This window comes from Oncorhynchus mykiss, chromosome 24 (assembly GCF_013265735.2).
Source record: "Oncorhynchus mykiss isolate Arlee chromosome 24, USDA_OmykA_1.1, whole genome shotgun sequence".
NCBI lineage: Eukaryota > Metazoa > Chordata > Actinopteri > Salmoniformes > Salmonidae > Oncorhynchus > Oncorhynchus mykiss.
This window is the reverse complement of record NC_048588.1, coordinates 26,144,413-26,166,295: the sequence shown is the minus strand read 5'-3', so window position 1 is coordinate 26,166,295 and position 21,883 is coordinate 26,144,413. Positions and strand designations below refer to the sequence as shown.

General features: G+C 42.1%; 2 protein-coding genes across 2 annotated transcripts; both read left to right on the top strand.

Moving 5' to 3' along the window:
• The first annotated feature begins 1,006 nt into the window (after nt 1-1,006).
• LOC110504083 (short neurotoxin 8) lies at nt 1,007-2,834 on the top strand. Its single transcript, XM_021582905.2, has 3 exons — nt 1,007-1,323; nt 2,244-2,345; nt 2,483-2,834. The coding sequence occupies exons 1-3, from the start codon at nt 1,269-1,271 to the stop codon at nt 2,566-2,568; spliced, it is 243 nt and encodes an 80-aa protein (XP_021438580.1). The 5' UTR covers nt 1,007-1,268; the 3' UTR covers nt 2,569-2,834.
• Nucleotides 2,835-14,892: 12,058 nt separating this feature from the next.
• Nucleotides 14,893-19,644, top strand: LOC118944077 (putative uncharacterized protein ENSP00000383407). Its single transcript, XM_036961819.1, has 4 exons — nt 14,893-15,290; nt 17,565-17,720; nt 18,601-18,644; nt 19,547-19,644. Exons 1-4 carry the CDS (start codon nt 15,267-15,269, stop codon nt 19,623-19,625), a joined length of 303 nt encoding a protein of 100 aa, XP_036817714.1. The 5' UTR covers nt 14,893-15,266; the 3' UTR covers nt 19,626-19,644.
• The last annotated feature ends 2,239 nt before the right edge of the window (nt 19,645-21,883 follow it).

Here is a 21,883-nt window from a genome sequence, read left to right as displayed (position 1 = left end):
TGAACAAAATGCCAACATTACTATATTTGACCTGAAGGGGGCACTGTTAAAACCACTTGCCACTACTCAGTTCCACACAAATCAGCATGTGATGTGCTGTAAAGTGATTTGGTTTCAAAGGGCATTTTGGGTCCCTTCAATTTCATTTAAATTTTTGTTTAACCTTTATTTAACTAGGCAAGTCAGTTAAGAACAAAATATTTTTACAATGACAGCCTACCGGGGAACAGTGGGTTAACTGCCTTGTTCAGGAGCAGAACAACATATTTTTACCTTGTCAGCTCGGGGATTCGATCCAGCAACGCTCCAACCACTAGGGTACCTGCCACCCCAATTAAATATAGGTAAACATGTAGTAGTTGTTCTAGCAGCCTTGACCCAACTGCAACTATAAGGCAATGTGAGATGGAGTGAAAGGTTGCAAGAGGTTTCATCAAAGGTAACTTTACTCCCTACCAGCTACTAGTCTTAGCAAGGCCATGCAAACCTTAACCTTATGTGAGATATTTCCATGAAGTCTTTGAAAAACAGATGTATTCCTTAGTAGCCTATTGGTTGTAATGCTGTATGTCATCTGTGTCATACATTCCTACAGACACAGACTGGCCATAGGGCAGTTCTGGCAAATGCCAGATGGGCTGATCGATCTGTAGCACAATGGGCCTGTCTAAGTTGGTGTTTTTGCACATATGTATAATTATTTGGCTAATAATGGGGCATCTGGAGGAAAAATGGGCCGGTGTGTTAGAAATGCCTCATTTCTGGTCCCAGTTGGTCCCTGCTTACCAATATGAAAACTTCTGAAAGTAATGCATTTTTAAGATAATGAATAGGACTATGCTTGTGAAGTTCTATTAATTTAGTTGTTTGGACTGTAATGAAAGAATGCAGTCCAACTGGTTAGGTTATTTAACCAGGTTATTTCCTGGTTATTTCCCAGCAATGGGGACAACACTCTATTGTCTGATTTGCATGCCCAGATGCTGATGCCAGATTCACTGGCAAGAATGCATTCTTAGAACATAGAGAGGACTGAAAAAACACTTCACCAGTCCCTCCACTGAAGTTGCTCCTCCTCCTTGTCTCGCCGCATTGCTTGAATTTGTCTTAGAAAACGAAGGGGGAAGGAATGCATTTCATGTAAGCGCACAATTAAATAAACTAGTCTGTTTAGGTGAGCACTCAGTACAGTGCAAGGTGTATCAGTACAAACGCTGTACCTGTACATTACTCCTTCACACTAGACAAGACACTAGACACTGGACAACATGAGGACCCTGCTACTGACAACCGTGCTGCTGGTGCTGCTCTGTAACACTCAAGGTGAGCAAACTTAATAAATATAGACTGGTTTATAAATATGATAGATGCAACTCTTGGTTGAGGTGTGCTTTAAAAAAACTCAATTTCAGGTTCAGGGCAAAATGATTCATATGTAGCCTACGTTGCATGATGTTGTTGAACTATGTTTGTTAGGGGAAAAGTTTGATCTTATAACAGTGAAGGATCTTCAACAACTTAGTAAGGAATGAAAATGCTCACACTCCTCTTGATAGACTTACAACTAACTTTCTCAATGCCAATTTATTTATTTGCAGTAGTGTAAAGTACTTAAGTAAAAATACTTAAGTACTACTTAAGTTGTTTTTTGGGGTATCTGTACTTTTCTTAACTGTTTAGATTTTTGAAAACCTTAACTTTTACTCCATACATTTCCCCTGCCACCCAAAAGTACCAGTTACATTTTGAACGCTTAAGACAGGAAAATAGTCCAATTCACACACTTATCAAGAGAACATCCCTGGTCATCTACTGCCTCTTATCTGGCAGACTCACTAAACACAAATGCTTTGTTTGTACATGATGTCTGAGTGTTGAAGTGTGCCCCTGGCTATCCCTCAATTAATTCAACAACAAAATTGTGCCGTCTGGTTTGCTTAATATAAGCAATTTGAAATTATTTCTACTTTTACTTTTGTTACTTAAGTATATTTTAGAAATTACATTTACTATTGCTACTGAAACATATTTAAAACCAAATACTTTTAGACTTTTACTCAAGTAGTATTTTACTAGATGACTTTCACTTTTATTTTTTGTCATTTTCAATTAAGGTATCTTTACTTTTACTCAAGTATGACAATTGGGTACTTTTTCCACCACTGTTTTTTGATAAGCTAATGATGATCCACACTTTAAGAATCCTATCATCACTTCTGCTCTAAATGTGAATTTCTCCACAGTGCTCACACTCAGGTGTTACACCTGTGAAGAGGATGATGCTGACTGCAAGCAAGTGACAGAATGTCCACCATCGAGCATGTACTGCAGAACTGTGGTGACTGGTAAATATTCCACTTTTCTTCTTTCATTCAGTCCTTTCAATCTGTATCAATAATATTGATGTATTATTAATCAACCGAGTGCAATAATCATCTGTAAATTGCTCAAACATTTTCTACTTCCTTCTTTTCCTTCACAGCGGACACAGTGACTCGTACCTGCGAGGAGATGTGTGTCTCAGGTGTCAACGCCTACTGTTGCCAGGGTGACCTGTGTGAGAACTGACATGATCCACGGAGAACCATCACCACTGACTACACACGGTCACCTTCTGTTTAGATACAGTTGAATGTTGTGTGGAAAGTACTTTAGAATATGGGATACATTATAACCTTTCAATGAATTACATTTACATTTTAGTAATTTAGCAGACACTCTTATCCAGAGCGACTTAGTTAGTGCATTAATCTCAAGATAGCTAGGTGAGACAACCCATATCACAGTCATAGTAAGTACATTTTTCCTCAATAAATAAGTTACCAGCAAAGTCAGTGCTATTGTTTGTGATAATCTTTAAAAAAGGCAATATTATACTTTCTGTCGTGCAAAACAATCTAGCCCTTTGAATGACTCTCAATTGTTTCTGCTGTCCTTCAAAGCTTGACTTAATGCCATAAAACATGGAGGTTTTACAGTAATGAGTATTTCCAATGCCTGAGCTGTGATTCTAGTGTAGCCTATCCTAGTCTCCTCTCTCTCCGGATGCTCCTGAGTGGGTCATGCTGGCTCATGGCCTTCTGCTGGGATGTGGGTCACCAGACGGGGACAATGCTGGCCTGTCGTGGCCGTATGCATCTGGGCAGGCAGGATTATCTAAATCCCTCTAATGAGGGGGAGTTATGGAGAACCTGTACCACTCACCTGGCAACTCAACCCCACTCTCCTCCGAAAAAAAGTATGCTTGATTGTCACGAACCGGCTCAAAGCCCGTAACAAAGGGAGACAACATGGAGATAAGGAGTAACAAAATATATATTTATTAACTAAAGCAACTAAGGAAAATATACAATGGTGTGTGTAATCAGTAATCAGTAGTGTAAGTGAGTGTTTTGCATGCATGAATGTGATAATGCAGGGTGTTGAAAGGTGCCAATGCAAACAAACAAAAGGCCACCAAGAACCACAACACAATCTACAAAGGTGTCTGCATGGAGAGAGTCTCTTCCATGAATGTGGAAGAGGTCTATTTATCCTGGGACACACCTGGCCCAGGTGTTTCCCATGTAGCTGACGACCCTCCCAACTCCGCCCACCGGCATCCTAATAAGGAAACAAGAACAAAGACAGAATACGGCAGACAGAGTGGGAGGGTCATCACATTGGTCAGTGTGTAGATTGCTTTGTTTTCGAGAGATTAAAAACAAAGAAAATTACAGTTTTAGAGTGAGAAAAGAGGAAGACTTTACACATATAAAATTGTCGTATTGTGCATAACTGTAGATAAGGCAAATGTTTAAATGTCATCACTCAGCACAGGTCAGTGCCAGCTGGGCTCAGACGTTAATTCAACGTTTATTCCATGTTGGTTCAACGTAATTTCATTGAAATGACGTGGAAACAACGTTGATTCAACCAGTGTGTGCCCAGTGGGTGGGCTGTGGCTGGTCATCTAAATCAAACAGGCAAATATGTGTCACATCTAGATATGTATTTATCTTCCAACCATTATTTCCTTTTCCATTAGAGCTCCACATTTGAGGATTTGTTGGTGTTAGAGAGCCAACCTTCACTCCTTTACACATCATGTGAAAGGTGTTTCATTCAAACATCTTAATTAAAGGGGTCAGCATAACACACACATTCTATGAACAAAAGAGAACATGTTTTCCCAGAAACCCTCTGATCTTACAAGGCACTTTTATAGTTGCCCAGAAAAGGCAGAAACTGATTTACAGTTTACAGAAACAGCACTCAAACTGATTAGTGCATGGAAACAATACGTTATGATATGAATGTCATGAATGGCATGTTTGGCATTCAACCAAATTAACTACAGGTAATACAAATTCATTTTTGAATGAAGCAATGATAAATTATTTGTTCCTTTACCCTTTGTGATCCAACAACTATATCACATGCTGACATTTAGCAGCCTGGTATACAGCTCCACATGATGGTTTTAATCTCTATTTTGAGTCATAAGGCACTGTTATTAAGCAGGTTTTATGATAAACCCAGTTGCATAACTTACAGTGATGAACAAAATCCACTAGAATCAGCATAACCTTTATTTTAACAGGGAAGACATATTGAGCCCAAGGTCTCTTTTACAAATGCTGTATATACAGTGCATTCAGAAAGTATTCAGACCCCTTCACTTTTTCTACATTTTTTTTAACGTTACAGCCTTATTCTAAAATTTATTCAATTGTTTTTCTCCCTCATCAATCTACACACATAGACCATAATAACAAAGCAAAAAAACGGTTTTTACATTTTAAAAAATTGGAAATATCACATTTACATAACTATTCAGATCTTTCGTTGTCCTGTTGGAAGGTGAACCTATTATGCCCAAGTCTGAGGTCCTGAGCACTCTGGAGCAGGTTTTCATCAAGGATCTCTCTGTACTTTGCTCCATTCATCTTTCCCTCGATCCTGACTAATCTCCCAGTCCCTGCCACTGAAAAACATCCCCACAGCATGATACTGACACCACCGTGCTTTCCCCCAGACGTGATGCTTGGCATTCAGGCCAAAGAGTTCAATCTTGGTTTCATCAGACCAGAGAATCTTGTTTCTCATGGTCTGAGAGTCTTCAGGTGCCTTTTGGTGAACTCCAAGCGGGCTGTCATGTGCCTTTTACTGATTAGTGGCTTCCGTCTGGCCACTGTAACTGGCCATAAAGGCCTGATTGGTGGAGTGCTGCAGAGATGGTTGCAGAGAAGGTTCTCCCATCTCCACAGAGGAACTCTAGCGCTCTGTCATAGTGACCATTGGGTTCTTGGTCACCTCCATGACCAAGGCCTTTCTCTCCTGATTGCTCAGTTTGGCCGGGCGGCCAGCTTTAGGAAGAGTCTTGGTGGTTCCAAACTTCTTCCATTTAAGAATGATGGAGGCCACTGTGTTCTTGGGGACCTTCACTGCTGCAGACATTTTTTTGGTACCCTTACCCAGATCTGTGCTTCGACACAATCCTGTCTCGGAGCTCTACGGACAATTCCTTTGACCTCATGGCTTCGTTGTTGCTCTGGCATACACTGTCAACTGTGGGACCTTATATAGACAGGTGTGTGCCTTTCCAAATCATGTCCAATCAATTGAATGTACCACAGGTGGACTCCAATCAAGTTGTAGAAACATCTCAAGGATGATGGAAACAGGATGTACCTGAGCTCAATTACGAGTCTCATAGCAAAGAGTTTGAAAATAAGTTATTTCAGTTTTTTATTTTCTTAAAACCTGTTTTCGCTTTGTCATTATGAGGTATTGTGTTTAGATTGCTGAAAATAAATGTGGGAAAAAGTCAAGGGGTCTGAATACTTTCCTAAGGTGATATAAATATACACATTAAGGTTGGAGGAAATGACTGTGGGTAAATAAGCTGTTAGTTGTTAAGGCCCCCTGCTGTGTTGAGTGGTGGGTGTCTGGGAGAGCGAGTGCTTGGCTGGGGAGAGAGTAAACTGAGGATATGGTACAGTAATGTAAGAGTACATATTACAGGTTCTCCTGTCTAGGTCTCTCATCCTATATATTGAATCACAGCAGGGTCTATAACATTAACATGCACCCCGCTGGTTTTCTATATTGGGAGGTCCAAATCCCCAGGCCAACTGTGGAAGAGCACGCTATGTAGGCTACTGTATGGACTCATGTTTTTGTAACGCTGTTCTGCCCATTTCTGGTTAGGAGAAGGGGAACGAGATGAAAGCGGTGCAGAAAAGACATCAAATGCACTTAACTTAAGCTGTGTGGACTACTTCTTTAATCCTGCAGAAAGAATAAAAAGAAAAGGAAAGATAGAGCGAGAGATAGAGATAGGGGAAGAGAGAGAGAGAGAGAGTCATGAGCATATGAGCTCCTGCTATTTTCAGCATGTTCTTCAAAAAAGATAGATTTAGAGTTAGACAAACTTGGATGTTTTTGTCAGGGACATATACAGGATGCTACCCTCTACAACCTTCACTCAAAACCAAAACTTAAAACCTACAACCTGATTTTGGAAGGAATTACAGTATCACCTGGAAAGCTTACAACTACCAAAGATTATTATTCCAATGCTGTACCGCAAATGCTCTGGAAAACAGCAGAAACCTGAAAACACCATCCAACCTGGAACTGAACTCACGTTTAGTCTGAAGCCGTATTGATTTCCAAAAGCCAAGAAAAAAATACATTACATTACTTTATAAGGACTGAATGCTAAATTAATGCTGCCAACCATGTCAACTGAGAGGTGTCAAAGCCCTTTAGCCCAACAATGGCAGGAGAGTCGCACGGTCTACTCCAACCAAATGGAGAGGCCTTAGAAGCTGCCTCCTGCTGTTCAGAGGTAATTCAATTAAAATACAGTATATGTAAAGAATGATAAGGCAAGAAAAGATCACAAGATGAAGCTCCTTATGGAAAATCAAGAGACACTTTTTGCTGACTATTATAAAAATGGGAACATCAGCAACCTCATCTTCCACACAAACCATCCCCTGGCATGGCACAGTGCTATATTAGCACACTACCCTCTGTTAAGAGGGGGGGTGTTAACGAGGGGTGGAAACTCAGGATACTAGACAACGAGGACTCTGAGTCAGCTAATATAAATCTCTATAAGTCTGGAACATTATTGGTACAGGGCAACCCCAAACAGTTTCAGCTGGACTTCACCTAATCAAAGAATTAGCCCAGCAGGAGAAGCTCTCCCTTGAGAAAGATAACCCCACACCTAGTGGGTCAGCACAGACCCAAACAACAGTCCAGGGGATCTCACCCCCTCTGAGCAACCCCCGTTTCAGCTACTCTGATAGCCCTCCTGACATTCCCCACACACCCACTGAGGACATACACAAGACACAGTGTGTAATCCTTATGGACTCAAATGGGAAATATATAGAGGAAAATAAACTTTTTCCTAAATACAGTGTCTAAACTCTGGTGTCCGAACACCCAGCGGCCTAGACCTTCTGTCTGAGGACCAAATAGGGTCACCCAGCCACATAATAATACACACCGGCACAAATAACCAGAGAACACAGCAGGAAAGGGTGGCCACAGCACTCAAGGGAATGATTGAAAAAGCTTCTTCTACTTTCCCCTATGCACAAGTGGTTATCTCCACCCTGCTACCACGAAAATACTTCCACCCTGCTACCATACAGCGGGTAAACGCAAGTATTTCCCCCGACTGTGCCTCAAAACCATGTTTACCTGGCCCACCACTCCACCCTGGACTTGAACAGCCTTTATGACCATGTCCACCTATACAAGGCAGCAGTGCCCACCTTCACCCGGACTCTAAAGGACATCACTCTCAAACGCAGCCCCAACACTTCACACAGGAGCAACAGATGAATAGACACCCACCCAGACCAGCGAGACACTCTCCCAGACCTGCGGGACCCCCCCTGGACCTACACATACAGGACACACGCCGAGAGGACCTACATCCAGACCACAACACCACCAGCCACATACACCCCCCCATCCCAACCAATCAACACCCCCCCCCCCCCCCCCCAAGTCAACCATGCCCACACCCCATTTAGGCCCCCTCAGATCAGACCTATGCCCCTCCTGCCCAACACATGCACCCCACTCCCGCAAAGAGGGCCTCGACATGGAAGTCACACATACGTCCAGGCCGTGAGCAGGCAAACAGGCCCAACCTCCACTCTTACACTAGCCCAAGCCAATGGCATGTACCAGATGCTCAGCAGGCTCTGCTCACACTTACTAGCCTGAGGATTAAACCACATGACCAACCAAATTGGACACTTTATGGAACACAAAGCCTTCACTATCTCATCCAGGAATATCATCTGCCTTTGGCCTAAAGAGCAGGAACCTGGACTTCATCAAAGAAATCGGAAATACAGACATTGTCATCCTACAAGAAATATGGTTTAAAGGAGATGGACCCACTGGTTGCCCTCTAGGTTACAGAGAGCTGGTTTTCCCATCAACCAAACTACCAGGTGTGAAACAGGGAAGGGACTCAGGTGGTATGCTAATTTGGTATAGAGCAGACCTAACTCACTCCATTAAATTTTTCAAAACAGGAACATTTTACATTTGGCTAGACATTCAAAAGGAAATGATTTTAACAAAGAAAAATGTAATCTTGTGTGCTACCTACTGTATATCCCCCCACTAGAACTCCCATAATTTAATGAAGACAGCTTCTCCATCCTGGAGTGGGAAATCAATCATTTCCAGGCCCAGGGACATGTACTAGTCTGTGGCGACCTAAATGCCAGAACCGGACAAGAACCTGACACCCTCAGCACACAGGGGGACAAACCCCTACCTGGAGGTGACAGTATTCCCTCCCCCATATGACCCCTAGGCACAACTAAGACAACATAACCAACAAAAACGGGGCACAACTCCTGCAGCTCTGTCACACACTGCGTATGTACATAGTCAATGATAGACTTCGAGGGGACTCCTATGGTAGGTACAACTATAGCTCATCTCTTGGCAGTAGTACTGTAGACTACTTTATCACTGACCTCAACCCAGAGTCTCTCAGAGCGTTCACAGTCAGCCCACTGACACAACTATCAGACCACAGCAAAATCACAGTCTACTTGAACAGAGCAATACTCAATCATGAGGCATCAAAGCCAAAGGAACTGAGTAATATTAAGAAATGCTATAGATGGAAGGAATGTAGTTTGGAAACCTACCAAAAACAATTAGGCAACAACAAATACAATCCCTTTTAGACAACTTCCCGGAGAAAACGTTCCACTGTAATAGTGAAGGTGTAAACTTGTGTCATGACGTGGCCCTCTTTGGGTATAGTGTGCCTTCCCCCTCTCTCTCTCTCCTACACCCAGGCTGCTGTTATCTCAGGTCGTAAATTCCTGGAGGAGATTCTTCCTCATGGCCAGACAGTATAGAGAGAGTGAGTTTTCATAGATAGAACAAAGGAACCTCTTCTCCAGCATTGAACTTGAGGACTGAACAATGTACTTGCTTTGGAGAAGGTGTACACGGTCGGGGATGAATCCAGCTACGACCTGTCCATTTTGTGTAATTTTTGTGAAACTCATGGGAGACAATACAGCCACATTACCATAACCCTGTTAATACAAGAGTCTCAGTTATGAGGTCTGCATCTAATTGTTGTATAAAATGAATGAGGCAAGATGAAACTATTTGTGAAATTATGTCATGTGATTTTTAACTGTTTATTGAAGGAAACTCCAATTCATTGGCCCGCCCCATGAGCACAGACATTGATCTGGCGTCATGCGACAGCCCCTTTCTGCTCTTCCGAATATAACCCCCACCTTGGGAATTTATCTTCAGACCAAGCTTACCTCAATTATGAGAGGGCAAAGGTTTGAGCCCAGACCAGCTTACCCCGATAAACACGAGAGGGCTAAGGTTTCAGACGATTGCTGAATTCTTAACCATGCCACATGGTTAAACTCTGAGACTATCGATACCGACAGAATAAGAACACATCTTTGATACTAATTACTAGTCTGCAGCTAGAAATTATGTACCCTTGAACACGAGGACAGACAACCGTCGAAACATCTATTCTATTACAACATTGCATGAATGTTACTCTGAACTAACCATTCTAACCACAGCAGAGAGAGAGAGAGGGCAGACAAACTCTCCAACAGAAACAAACGTTCCAACAGAGATCACGACGACACACTGAGCGTAAATATATATATTGATTGCAATTATTCCCAAATGAGTGAGCGTTCATGTGCAAAGGATTAGCATTTCAAATGTTATATCAACTTTGTAGTGTCTTTTATCTTTCGCGCCCTCCTCAGTCCCTTTGTCTAACAAGCCGCCATGCCGGTTTAGCCCACTAGGGCACATTCCCCTATCATTTCCTTGTAACCATATCTACTTGTTTGTTTGTGTGCATTTCTGAGATTATTTGTTTAGTTAATAAATAAATTATTGAGACAATTGATGTATGGATGACTCATAGTGAAGACTGGGTTCGTGCAGATAACCAACAATTTACGACGTTTGGAATGAGACTAACATGCGGTAAAGAATAATTAATTAATTAGAAGACTAATTGATCAGATATTAAAATATCTGTAAGTTATATTAGGAAAATTATAACTTTGTAATCTGAATATCTTTCTTGATGCCCCAACTTCCTAGTTAATTACATCTACCTTATTAAGTTAGTTTAATCACGTGATAATAATTACAGAGAATTTATTTGATAAAAATAAGTCTTCAGTTTAATGATGCCAAAGACACGACACTTGGCAGTAGAAAATATTAACAGTATATTTGACCTCTCAGCTTCCCTATCAAATCTAAACATCTCAAATTAGAAAACCGAAGAAAATGAACAACAATGACAAATAGTTTGATGAAGAATGCAAAAATCTAAGAAAGAAATTGAGAAACTTGTCCAACCAAGAACATAGAGACCCGGAAAACCTGAGTCTATGCCTTCACTATGGTGAATCACTAAAACAATACAGAAATACACTATGGAAAAATAAGGAACAGCACATCATAAATCAGCTCAATGTAATAGAAGAATCCAAAGACTCTAACCACTTCTGGGAAAATTGGAAAACATCAAACAAACAACAACACGAATAATTATCTATCCAAAATGGAGATGTATGGGTAAACCACCTCTCCTATCTTTTTGGCTTTATAAAAAAGTACAAACAGCAAAACATATACATGATCAAATAAAAATCTTAGAATCAACTATTAAAGACTACCAGAACCCACTGGATTCTCCAATTACCTTGAATGAACTATAGGACAAAATTAAAACCCTCCAACCCAAAAAGGCCTGTGGTGTTAATGGTATCCTCAATGAAATGATCAAATAGACAGACATCAAATTCCAATTGGCTATACTAAAACTCTTTAACATCATCCTTAGCTCTGGCATCTTCCCCAATATTTGGAACCAAGGACTGATCACCCCAATCCACAAAATTTGTGGAGACAAATTTGACCTCAATAACTACCGTGGGATATGCGTCAACAGCAACCTTGGGAAAATCCTCTGCATTATCATTAACAGCAGACTCGTACATTTCCTCCGTGAAAACAATGTACAGAGCAAATGTCAAATTGGCTTTTTACACTATCGTACGACAGACCACGCATTCACCCTGTACACCCTAATTGACAAACAAGCAAACCAAAACAAAGGCAAAGTCTTCTCATGCTTTGTTGATTTCAAAAAACATTGGACTCAATTTGGCATGAGGGTCAGCTATATAAATTGATGGAAAGTGGTGTTGGGGGAAAAACATACGACATTATAAAATCCATGTATACAAACAACAAGGTGAAAATTGTTTTAAAAAACACACACATTTCTTCCCACAGGGCTGTGGAGTGAGACAGGGATGCAGCTTGAGCCCCACCCTCTTCAAAAAAAAGGTCCAGTTGCCAGGACCACAAATACAAATACAAATTCCATCTAGACATCAGGCTTAAACATCAGTTGCCACAGGTAACTTCCACAAAGCTGTGAATGATCTGAGAGACAAGGCAAGAAGGGCATTCTATGCCATCAAAAGGAACATAAAATTTGACATACCAAAAATATTTGAATCAGTTATAGAACTCAGCCGAAACGCGTCGGTTTAAAAAAAACTTTGTTTCTATTGAACATGCCATACTAATAAAGGCATTTAAATTAATTATATGAAGAGTGCCTTGGTCCTCCTTTGTTTTTGATGACCAATGTACCCCTTTTTCCAAAGAGCACCTTCTATCTACCAAAATGTACTATTGTGTACCTTAGTAGCGTTTCCCTTCCTCCTCTTTCTACCAGTTATAGAAATCATTGCCCTTTATGGTTGTGAGGTCTGGGATCCGCTCACCAACCCAGAATTCACAAAATGGGAAAAACACAAAATTGAGACTCTGCATGCAGAATTCTGCAAAAATATCTTCAGTGTACAACGTAGAACACCAAATAATGCATGCAGAGCAGAATTAGGCTGATACCCGCTAATGATCAAAATCCAGAAAAGAGACGTTAAATTCTACAACCACCTGAAAGGAAGCGATTTCCAAACCTTCCATAACAAAGCCATCACCTACAGAGACATAAAACTGGAGAAGAGTCCCCTAAGCAAGCTGGTCCGGGGGCTCTGTTCACAAATGCTGTTCACAAACACAAACACACCCCACAGAGCCCCAGGCCAGCAACACAACTAGATTTCACTTCACCAATTTGGACTAGTTTGTGTATGTCCATTACATGAAATCCAAATAAAAATCATTTTAAATTACAGGTTGTAATACAACAAAATAGGAACAACGCCAAGTGGGGTGAATACTTTTGCAAGGCACTGCAGCTCATCACAAAGCTAATGTGAGGTCACAGTTTTGGAGGTCACAGATGAGCAGTACAGTCAAATGAGCTCAAGCCTTTTCAGAAGTATTATAAAGGTCATGATATGCTACCAAAGGAGGAATTGACTCTGTGCTTCTGAAATACTGAGAAAAGCTATCCATCCCTAACAGACCTGTACTTAAAATGAGAACATACGTCAGCAATATGCATATGCTGAAAGTGGTAAATGTCACACCATTATGAATTCAATACCTCTAGTCTAAAACATCAATCACATCGTGCAGTAGTATGAGTGGCCCACTGAAATAACCTATGAAAGCATGACCCCAGAAACATTGACTTTCTATGCACCCCATGGCTTAATCTACGCTATATAACCAAAAGTATGTGGACACCTGCTTGTCGAACAGCTCATTCGAAAATCATGGGCATTAATATGGAGTTGGACTCCCTTTACTGCTATAAAAGCCTCCACTCTTCTGGGAAGGCTTTCCAGTAGATGTTGGTACATTGCTGCGGGAACTTGCTTTCATTCAGCCACAAGAGCATTAGTGATATCGGGCCCTGATGTTGGGCGATTAGGCCTGGCTCACAGTCGGTGTTCCAATTCATCCCAAAGGTGTTCGATGAGGTTGAGGTCAGTCCTCTGTGCAGGCCAGTCAAGTTCTTCCACACCGATCTCAACAAATCATTTCTGTATGGACCACGCTTTGTGCACAGGGGCATTGTCATGGAAAGGTCCTTCCCCAAACTGTTGCCACAAAGTTGGAAACACAGAATCGTCTAGAATGTCATTGTATGCTGCAGCATCAAGATTTCCCTTCACTGGAACTAAGGGGCCTGGCCCAAACCATGAAAGACAGCCCCAGACCATTATTCCTCTACCAAAATGTACAGTTGGCACTATGCATTGGGGCAGATAGCATTCTCCTGGCATCCACCAAACCCAGATTGTCCGTCGGACTACTAGATGGTGAAGTGTGATTCATCACTCCAGAAAACACGTTTCCACTGCTCCACAGTCCAATGGCAGCAAGCTTTACACAACTCCAGCCGACGCTTGGCATTGTGCATTGTGATCTTAGGCTTGTGTGCGGCTGCTCGGCCATGGAAACCCATTTCATGAAGTGACTTGTCACACTCTTTGCATTCTCTCAACCGGCTTCATGAGGTAGTGGTTTCTTTGCAGCAATTCGACCAATCACACAGTCTCCTCTGAACAGTTGATGTTGAGATATGTCTTTTACTTGAACTCTGTGAAGCATTTATTTGGGTTGTAATTTCTGAGGCTGGTAACTCTATAATGAATTTATCCTCTGCAGCAGAGGTAACTCTGGGTCTTCCATTCCTGTGGCGATCCACATGAGAGCCAGTTTCATCATAGCGCTTGATGGTTTTTCCGACTACACTTGAAGAAACTTTCAATGTTCTTGAAATGTTCTGCATTGACTGACCTTCATGTCTTAAAGTAATGATAGCCTGTCGGCTTCTTTGCTTATTTGATCTGCTCTTGCCATAATATGAACTTGTTTTTTTTACCAAATACATACACTCCCTACCTTGCCACAACACAACTGATTGGCTCAAACACATTAAGAAGGAAAGAAATTCCACAAATTAACTTTTAACAAGGCATTCCAGGTGACTACCTCATGAAGCTGGTTGAGAGAATGCCAAAAGTGTACAAAGCTGTCATCAAGGCAAAGGGTGGCTATTTGAAGAATCTCAAATATGAAAGATATTTTGATTTGTTTGATACTTTTTTGGTTACTACATGATTCCATGTGTGTTATTCATAGTTTTGATTTCTTCATTATTATTCTACAATTTATAAAATTATAAAATAAAAAATAAAGAAATTGAATGAGTAGGTGTTCTGAAACTTTTGAGTGGTAGTGTATATAGTGTAGCATTCTGGTACTCCAGTGAGGGGTTTCTATTGTGAATGAGTGAGGTCTCTTTGGTTTTAATGGAGTAATGGTCCCTCCTTCTATTGGATTATGGGAGAGATTTCATGTGATATTAATCTGAGCAGACGGCAGGCAGGCAGGCAGGCAGGCAGCCCTTGACTAGCGACTAGCGGAGGGCTGTTGTTTCTCTGATGGAGTGACTCCCCGGCACAGCTCTCTACAGCTCTGTCTGGTCCACAACAGTCTCTACAGCTCTGTCCAGTTCACATCGCTCTCTACAGCTCTGTCCAGTTCACATCGCTCTCTACAGCTCTGTCCGGTCTACACAGCTCTCTACAGCTCTGTCCAGTTCACACCGCTCTCTACAGCTCTGTCCGGTCTACACAGCTCTCTACAGCTCTGTCCAGTTCACACCGCTCTCTACAGCTCTATCTAGTCCACACCACTCTCTACAGCTCTATCCAGTCCACAACTCTCTCACCAACTCCAGGGGAAAGAAACTGGTATAGTCTTTCCTCTCTTCGAAGATGAACCTCTTCTGCTTCTCTCTGGTAAGGCTCAACTTTCTTTTTCTACCTCTCCTCAGAGTGTAGGGCTTCTCTCTCTCTCAGACGTGTCTGTGTGTTGAGGAGGGGATGATGTGTTCCTAAAATTCAGCGCAGTGAGAAGCACACTGGCAAAGCACACTGGCGGAGCACAACTTGCCACCCCAAAAAGTACATGAACAAATCATAAGACATGATTGTTCATTTTTTTATGACAGGAAATTAAATTTTCTCTCTGCCCCTTGGACTTTACGCTACACCACTGGAGAGGCATGGCTTGATTTGGTGGTGGATTTGAGCCCAGCTCGACACAAACGGACAGGGATTTCTGTGGGGCTTTACTTCAGTGTCTTTTGGTGAATTGTATGGTGCAAGTCCTCTCCTTGGCCAGATGTTAGGGATGTTGAACACAGTTATAATTGAACTGAAGCGTGATTGCTGCTTCAGGCTTTTGATTGCAGATTTGTTGTTATTCACCATCATGTGTATCAGGATCTACTATGGAATAGTTCACAATACATAGTAGTGGCCCAGATGTAATGGATCCCAGTTCTACAGGTGCTGCTGACAGATTGTTTTTTTGATTTTTTTATATTACCCCTATATTACCCCCAATTTCGTGGTATCCAATTGTTAGTAGCCACTATCTTGTCTCATTGCTACAACTCCCGTACGGGCTCAGGAGAGACGAAGGTTGAAAGTCATGCGTCCTCCGATACACAACCCAACCAGGCCGCACTGCTTCTTAACACAGCGCCATCCAACCCGGAAGCCAGCCGCACCAATGTGTCGGAGGTTCATATAAGGAAATCAGTCAATTTAAATACATTTATTAGACCGTAATCTCTGGATTTCACATTACTGGGAAAACAGATATGAAGCTGTTGCTCACAGATACCTTAAAAAGAAAGTAGGGCCGTGGATGAGAAAACAAGTCAGTATCTGGTGTTACCACCATTTGCCTCATGCAGGTGTAACAGTATAACTTTAGACCATCCCCTCACCCATACACAGGCGCGAACCAGGGACCCTCTGCACACATCAACAACAGTCACCCACGAAGCATCGTTACCCATCGCTCCACAAAAGCCGCAGCCCTTGCAGAGCAAGGGGAACCACTACTTCAAGGTCTCAGAGCAAGTGACGTCACCGATTGAAACACTATTTAGCGCGCACCACCGCTAACTAGCTAGCTATTTCACATCCGTTACACTCACCCCCCTTTTGACCACCTCCTTTTTCCGCAGCAACCAGTGATCCGGGTCACGGCACCAATGTAACAGTATAACTTTAGACCGTCCCCTCGTCCATACCCTGGCGCGAACCAGGGACCCTCTGCACACATCAACAACTGACACCCACGAAGCATCGTTACCCATCGCTCCACAAAAGCCGCTGCCCTTGCAGAGCAAGGGGAACCACTACTTGAAGGTCTCAGAGCAAATGACGTCACCGATTGAAACACTATTTAGCACACACCACCGCTAACTAGCTAGCTATTTCACATCCGTTACACAGGGCGACACATCTCCTTCGCATAGACTTGATTGATTGTTGATGCCAGTGGCCATCAAAGGTGGCCAGCGTGCCAGTGGCCATCAAAGGTAAACATTTGCCCAATGAAGTCGGTTACAACGCTGAATTGCAGTCAGGTCAAGACCCTGGTGAGGATGACGAGCATGCAGATGAGCTTCCGTAAGATGGTTTCAGACAGCTTGTGCAAACCCACAGTTTTATCAGCTGTCCAGGTGGCTGGTCTCAGACTATCCCGGATGTGGAGGTCCTGGGCTGGCGTGGTTAGACGTGGTCTGTGATGTGGCATTGTGTTGGGTGACAAAACTGCACATTTTAGAGGGGCCTTTTATTGTCCCTAGCACAATCCTGTGTAAGGATCATGCTGTTTAATCAGCTTCTTGATATGCCACACCTGTCAGGTGGATGGATTACAGTATCTTGGCAAAGGAGAAATGCTTACTAACAGGGATGTAAACAAATTTGTTCACCAAATTTGAGAAAAACAAGCTTTTTGTGCAGATGGAACATTTCTGGGATCTTTTATTTCAGCTCAACAACAGTTTACATGTTGCGTTTATATTTTTGTTCAGTGTAAAAAGAATTCAATCAAGAGATGGTAATCCATAGAGATATCTGATCAAATCTTATCAACCTTCCCCCAAGACGCAAGAAATCTCAAACAGGTCTTTGTTGCTAGATTAGCGCAGCAGTCTACAGTGTGTCTCCTGATTGTGTCTGTGATTGTGTGTGTGTGTGTGTGTCCAGGAGGGTTCTATGGGCAGTCTGTATGAGGCTGTGCAGGACTCCAGTGATGCCCAGGTCTACACCATCCCCAGCCGTTCCTCCAGCCGCTCCTGTAGCCCCGCCGTGCTGCTGAATGAAAACACCAAGTTGCGTGGCTCGGGACGATCCATCTCCATGGTGATTACACACACACATATGCAATATGCACACGTGTGCACAAATGGATGAATATACCTATGCAAATGAATGCACACATATACACACACAAAAATTCACACACACACTTTGTACGCTTAGATTGAGTTTTAATGGGGAAGTCCATTTCCCAGAATTAAGATCTTGACCTTAAACATACCTAATGCTAAAATCTGTAGCTCCTCTTTTCTGTGTCCCCAACATATTCACTGATTAGCGCATTCATGGCAGATATTGTCAACTATATAGTGTATAATTTATATAATGCCATGTCATGGGTATAAGTTAGCCATCTGGACAAAAACCAGAGCTAGATCTTGTGGGGTACCTGTTCTCGCAGGAGTTGAGATTTGTGGTCTGCCAGAGGATTAGATTAGACCCAAACAATAAAGCTCATTATTAAATTATGAAGATGAAAACAATCCATTGACAGCTGGTCCTAAAGTCATAACCATCAGCTGCCAATCCATTCTGTTCTGCTAAGATATGTGGACATCACAACCAATAACTGTCATGTTTATGCAAAGGTTTTCTTGACAACAGGCAAACTCTTCCACGTGTTTACACTTTTTATTGAACATTATTTAACTAGGCAAGTCAGTTGAGAACAAACTCTTATTTACAATGACGGCCTACCCCTGCCAAACCTGGAGGACACTGGCCCAATTGTGCAACGCCCTATGGGACTCCCAATCACAGCCGGATGTGATACAGCCTGGATATGACCCAGGGACTGTCGTGACACCTCTCTCACTGAGATGCAGTGCAGTGCCTCAGTGCCTTAGACCGCTGCGCCACTTGGGAGCACATACAGTATAAGCATGTAGAACCAAAGATTGATACGGTTGTCTTTTGCTTTCAGGAGATCTCCCAGATGCAGAACAACACCAACAAGAAGAAAAGAAGGTGAGTTCATGTCATACCTTGCTCAGATCGATTTCTATTGACAGAGTGTGCGTGCAGGGTAGTGTATCCATAATAAAAAGCACATGGGAATGGACCAGCCCTGAGTTCAGCCTTTAGTCAGTAGAGTTAAATGTCTCCAAAGGCGCTCTATCCTCCCAAGGGATAATACTTTAAGTCGCAAATCTTTACCAAGCTTCCTGCCTCTATGTAGATTTCACACTGTAAGCCCCCCAAGCATCTGTCTATTTATACAATGCTCTCTAAAGCAAAGGATTGGAAAGGAAGGAACATTACAATCCAAATCAATTACACACTGGAAAATGTCATTTTCATTTCGGTGTCACTTGTCAAACCAATTTTATGTGATCAGATGAAAAGGAGGCCCTGTTATGTTGGTTGCCAAGAAAACAGGAGGCACAGGGCTCTGTGCTAATTTGAGAAAGTGGATTCGAGCACATCCATGTACTCTACAGATCTCAGTCAACACCTTAGGCTTCTCTAATTGATGTCCCACTTCAAAAGCTTCACAAGCAGCACTTAAGAGCAATCTCTATGTCATTTATGGTTTTAGACAGCTATAAACTGCAAATTTTGAACCACAACAATTTACATGATTGAATTATATGGGAATTCTCTCTCACTTGAAGACATACCAGGACTTTCTTTAAATACATCTATCTATAGCAGTAGACCACAATATGGTTCCCAGCCCCTTGGTAATAAAATTGTGTTGTTGTTAGACTGGGGATTAAAACAATATCCACTTAAAATGTAGTCCGATCTAATGCAAAGATCCCTGGGACTTGCTGTCTTAAGTGCACAGTATCCCTTTGGATCAATCAGGTTGTTGAAATAGCAGATTGTGGCTTTAATTCTGTAATTTGTCTGCCCTTTAATTTCAGAACACATATATCCAAATCAGCATCAGATAACGGAACATTAGGTATGTATAATAAAGGTATGTTTCTGAGGTGTACTTGATGAAAAGAGAAGTGATAGCAAGGCAGACTTTTTTCAAGACTTTTGTTTTTTATTTTTTCACCTTTTTTTAACCAGGTAGGCTAGTTGAGAACAAGTTCTCATTTACAACTGTGACCTGGCCAAGATCAAGCAAAGCAGTGCAACACAAACAACAACACAGAGTTACATATGGAATAAACAAACATACAGTCAATAATAAAATAGAAAAAAGTATATATACAGTGTGTGCAAATGAGGTAGGATAAGGGAGGTAAGGCAATAAGTAGGCCATAGTGAAGAAATAATTACAAAATAGCAATTAAACACTGGAGTGGTAGATGTGCAGAAGATGAGTGTGCAAGTAGAGATACTGGGGTGCAAAGGAGCAAAATAAATTAAATAAATAACAGTATGGGGATGAGGTAGTTGGACAGGCTAATTACAGATGGGCTATGTACAGGTGCAGTGATCTGTGAGCTGCTCTGACAGCTGGTTCTTAAAGCCGGTGAGGGAGATATGAGTCTCCAGCTTCAGTGATTTTTGCAGTTCGTTCCAGTCATTGGCAGCAGAGAACTGGAAGGAAAGGCGGTCAAAGGAAGAATTGGCTTTGGGGGTGATCAGTGAAATATACCTGCTGGAGCGCGTGCTACTGGTGGGTGCTGCTATGGTGACTAGTGAGCTGAGATAAGGTGGGGCTTTACCTAGCATAGACTTATAGATGACCTGGAGCCAGTGGGTTTGGCAATGAATATGAAGCGAGGGCCAGTCAACGAGAGCATACAGGTCGCAGTGGTGAGTAGTATATTGGGCTTTGGTGACAAAACGGATGGCACTGTGATAGATTGCATCCAATTTGCTGAGTAGAGTGTTGGAGGCTATTTTGTAAATGACATCGCCGAAGTCAAGGATCGGTAGGATAGTCAGTTTTACGAGGGTATGTTTGGCAGCATGAGTGAAGGATGCTTTGTTGCGAAATAGGATGCCGATTCTTGATTTAATTTTGGATTGGAGATGCTTAATGTGAGTCTGGAAGCAGAGTTTACAGTCTAATCAGACACCTAGGTATTTGTAGTTGTCCACATATTCTAAGTCAGAACCGTCCAGAGTAGTGATGCGGGACAGGCGGGCAGGTGTGGGCAGCAATCAGTTGAAGAGCATGCATTTAGTTTAACTTGCATTTAAGAGCAGTTGGAGGCCACAGAAGGAGAGTTGTATGGCATTGAAGCTCATCTGGAGGTTAGATAACACAGTTTCCAAAGAAGGGCCAGTGTACAGAATGGTGTCGTCTGCGTAGAGGTGGATCAGAGAATCACCAGCAGCAAGAGTGTGACTAAATTATATACTATACCACTAAGAATAAAAATACAATTTTATTGAATTTTTTATTTGACCCTTATTTGACCAGGTAAATTGACTGAGATCACATTCTCATTTACAGCAACGGCCTGGGGAAGAGTTACAGCGGAGAGGAGGGGGGATGAAATGAGTCAGTTGGAAGCTGGGGATGATTCGGTGGCCATGATGGTATGAGGGCCAGATTGGGAATTTAGCCAGGACACCGGGATTAACACCCCTACTCTTATGATAAGTGCCATGGGATCTTTAGTGACCACAGAGAGTCAGGACACCCGTTTAACTTCTTGACGCACCCATCCCGTTAGCGGGATCATTTTCATCAACACCCGCTGAATTGCAGTGCGCCAAATTACAAATATTGAATTTTCATGAAATCACAAGTGCAATATAGCAAAACACAGTTGAGCTTGTTGTTAATCCACCTGGAGGGTCAGATTTCAGTACAGCTTTTCGGCGAAAGCATAACAAGCGTTTATGTAAGAACATCTCTCTCAGTAGACAAAATATTACAAAAACCTAGCAGCCAAGTAGATTGGTCACGAAAGTCAGAAAATCAATAGATTAAATTGCTTGCCTTTGATGATCTTCGGATGTTTGCACTCACGAGACTCCCAGTTACACAATAAATGTTCCTTTTGTTCCATAAAGATTATTTTTATATGCAAAATACCTCCATTTGTTTGGCGCGTTATGTTCAGAAATCCACAGGCTCGAGCGGTCACGACATCGCAAACTAAAATTCCAAATAGTATCTGTAATGTCCACAGAAACACGTCAAACGTTTTTTATAATCAATCCTCAGGTTGTTTTAAAAATATATTATCGATAATATATCAACCGGGTCTGTCGCTTTTTCAATAGGGGAGGGAGAGACAATTGCTGTCCCATTCTGTTGATCAAGCAAAACTCTGCGAACACCCAGC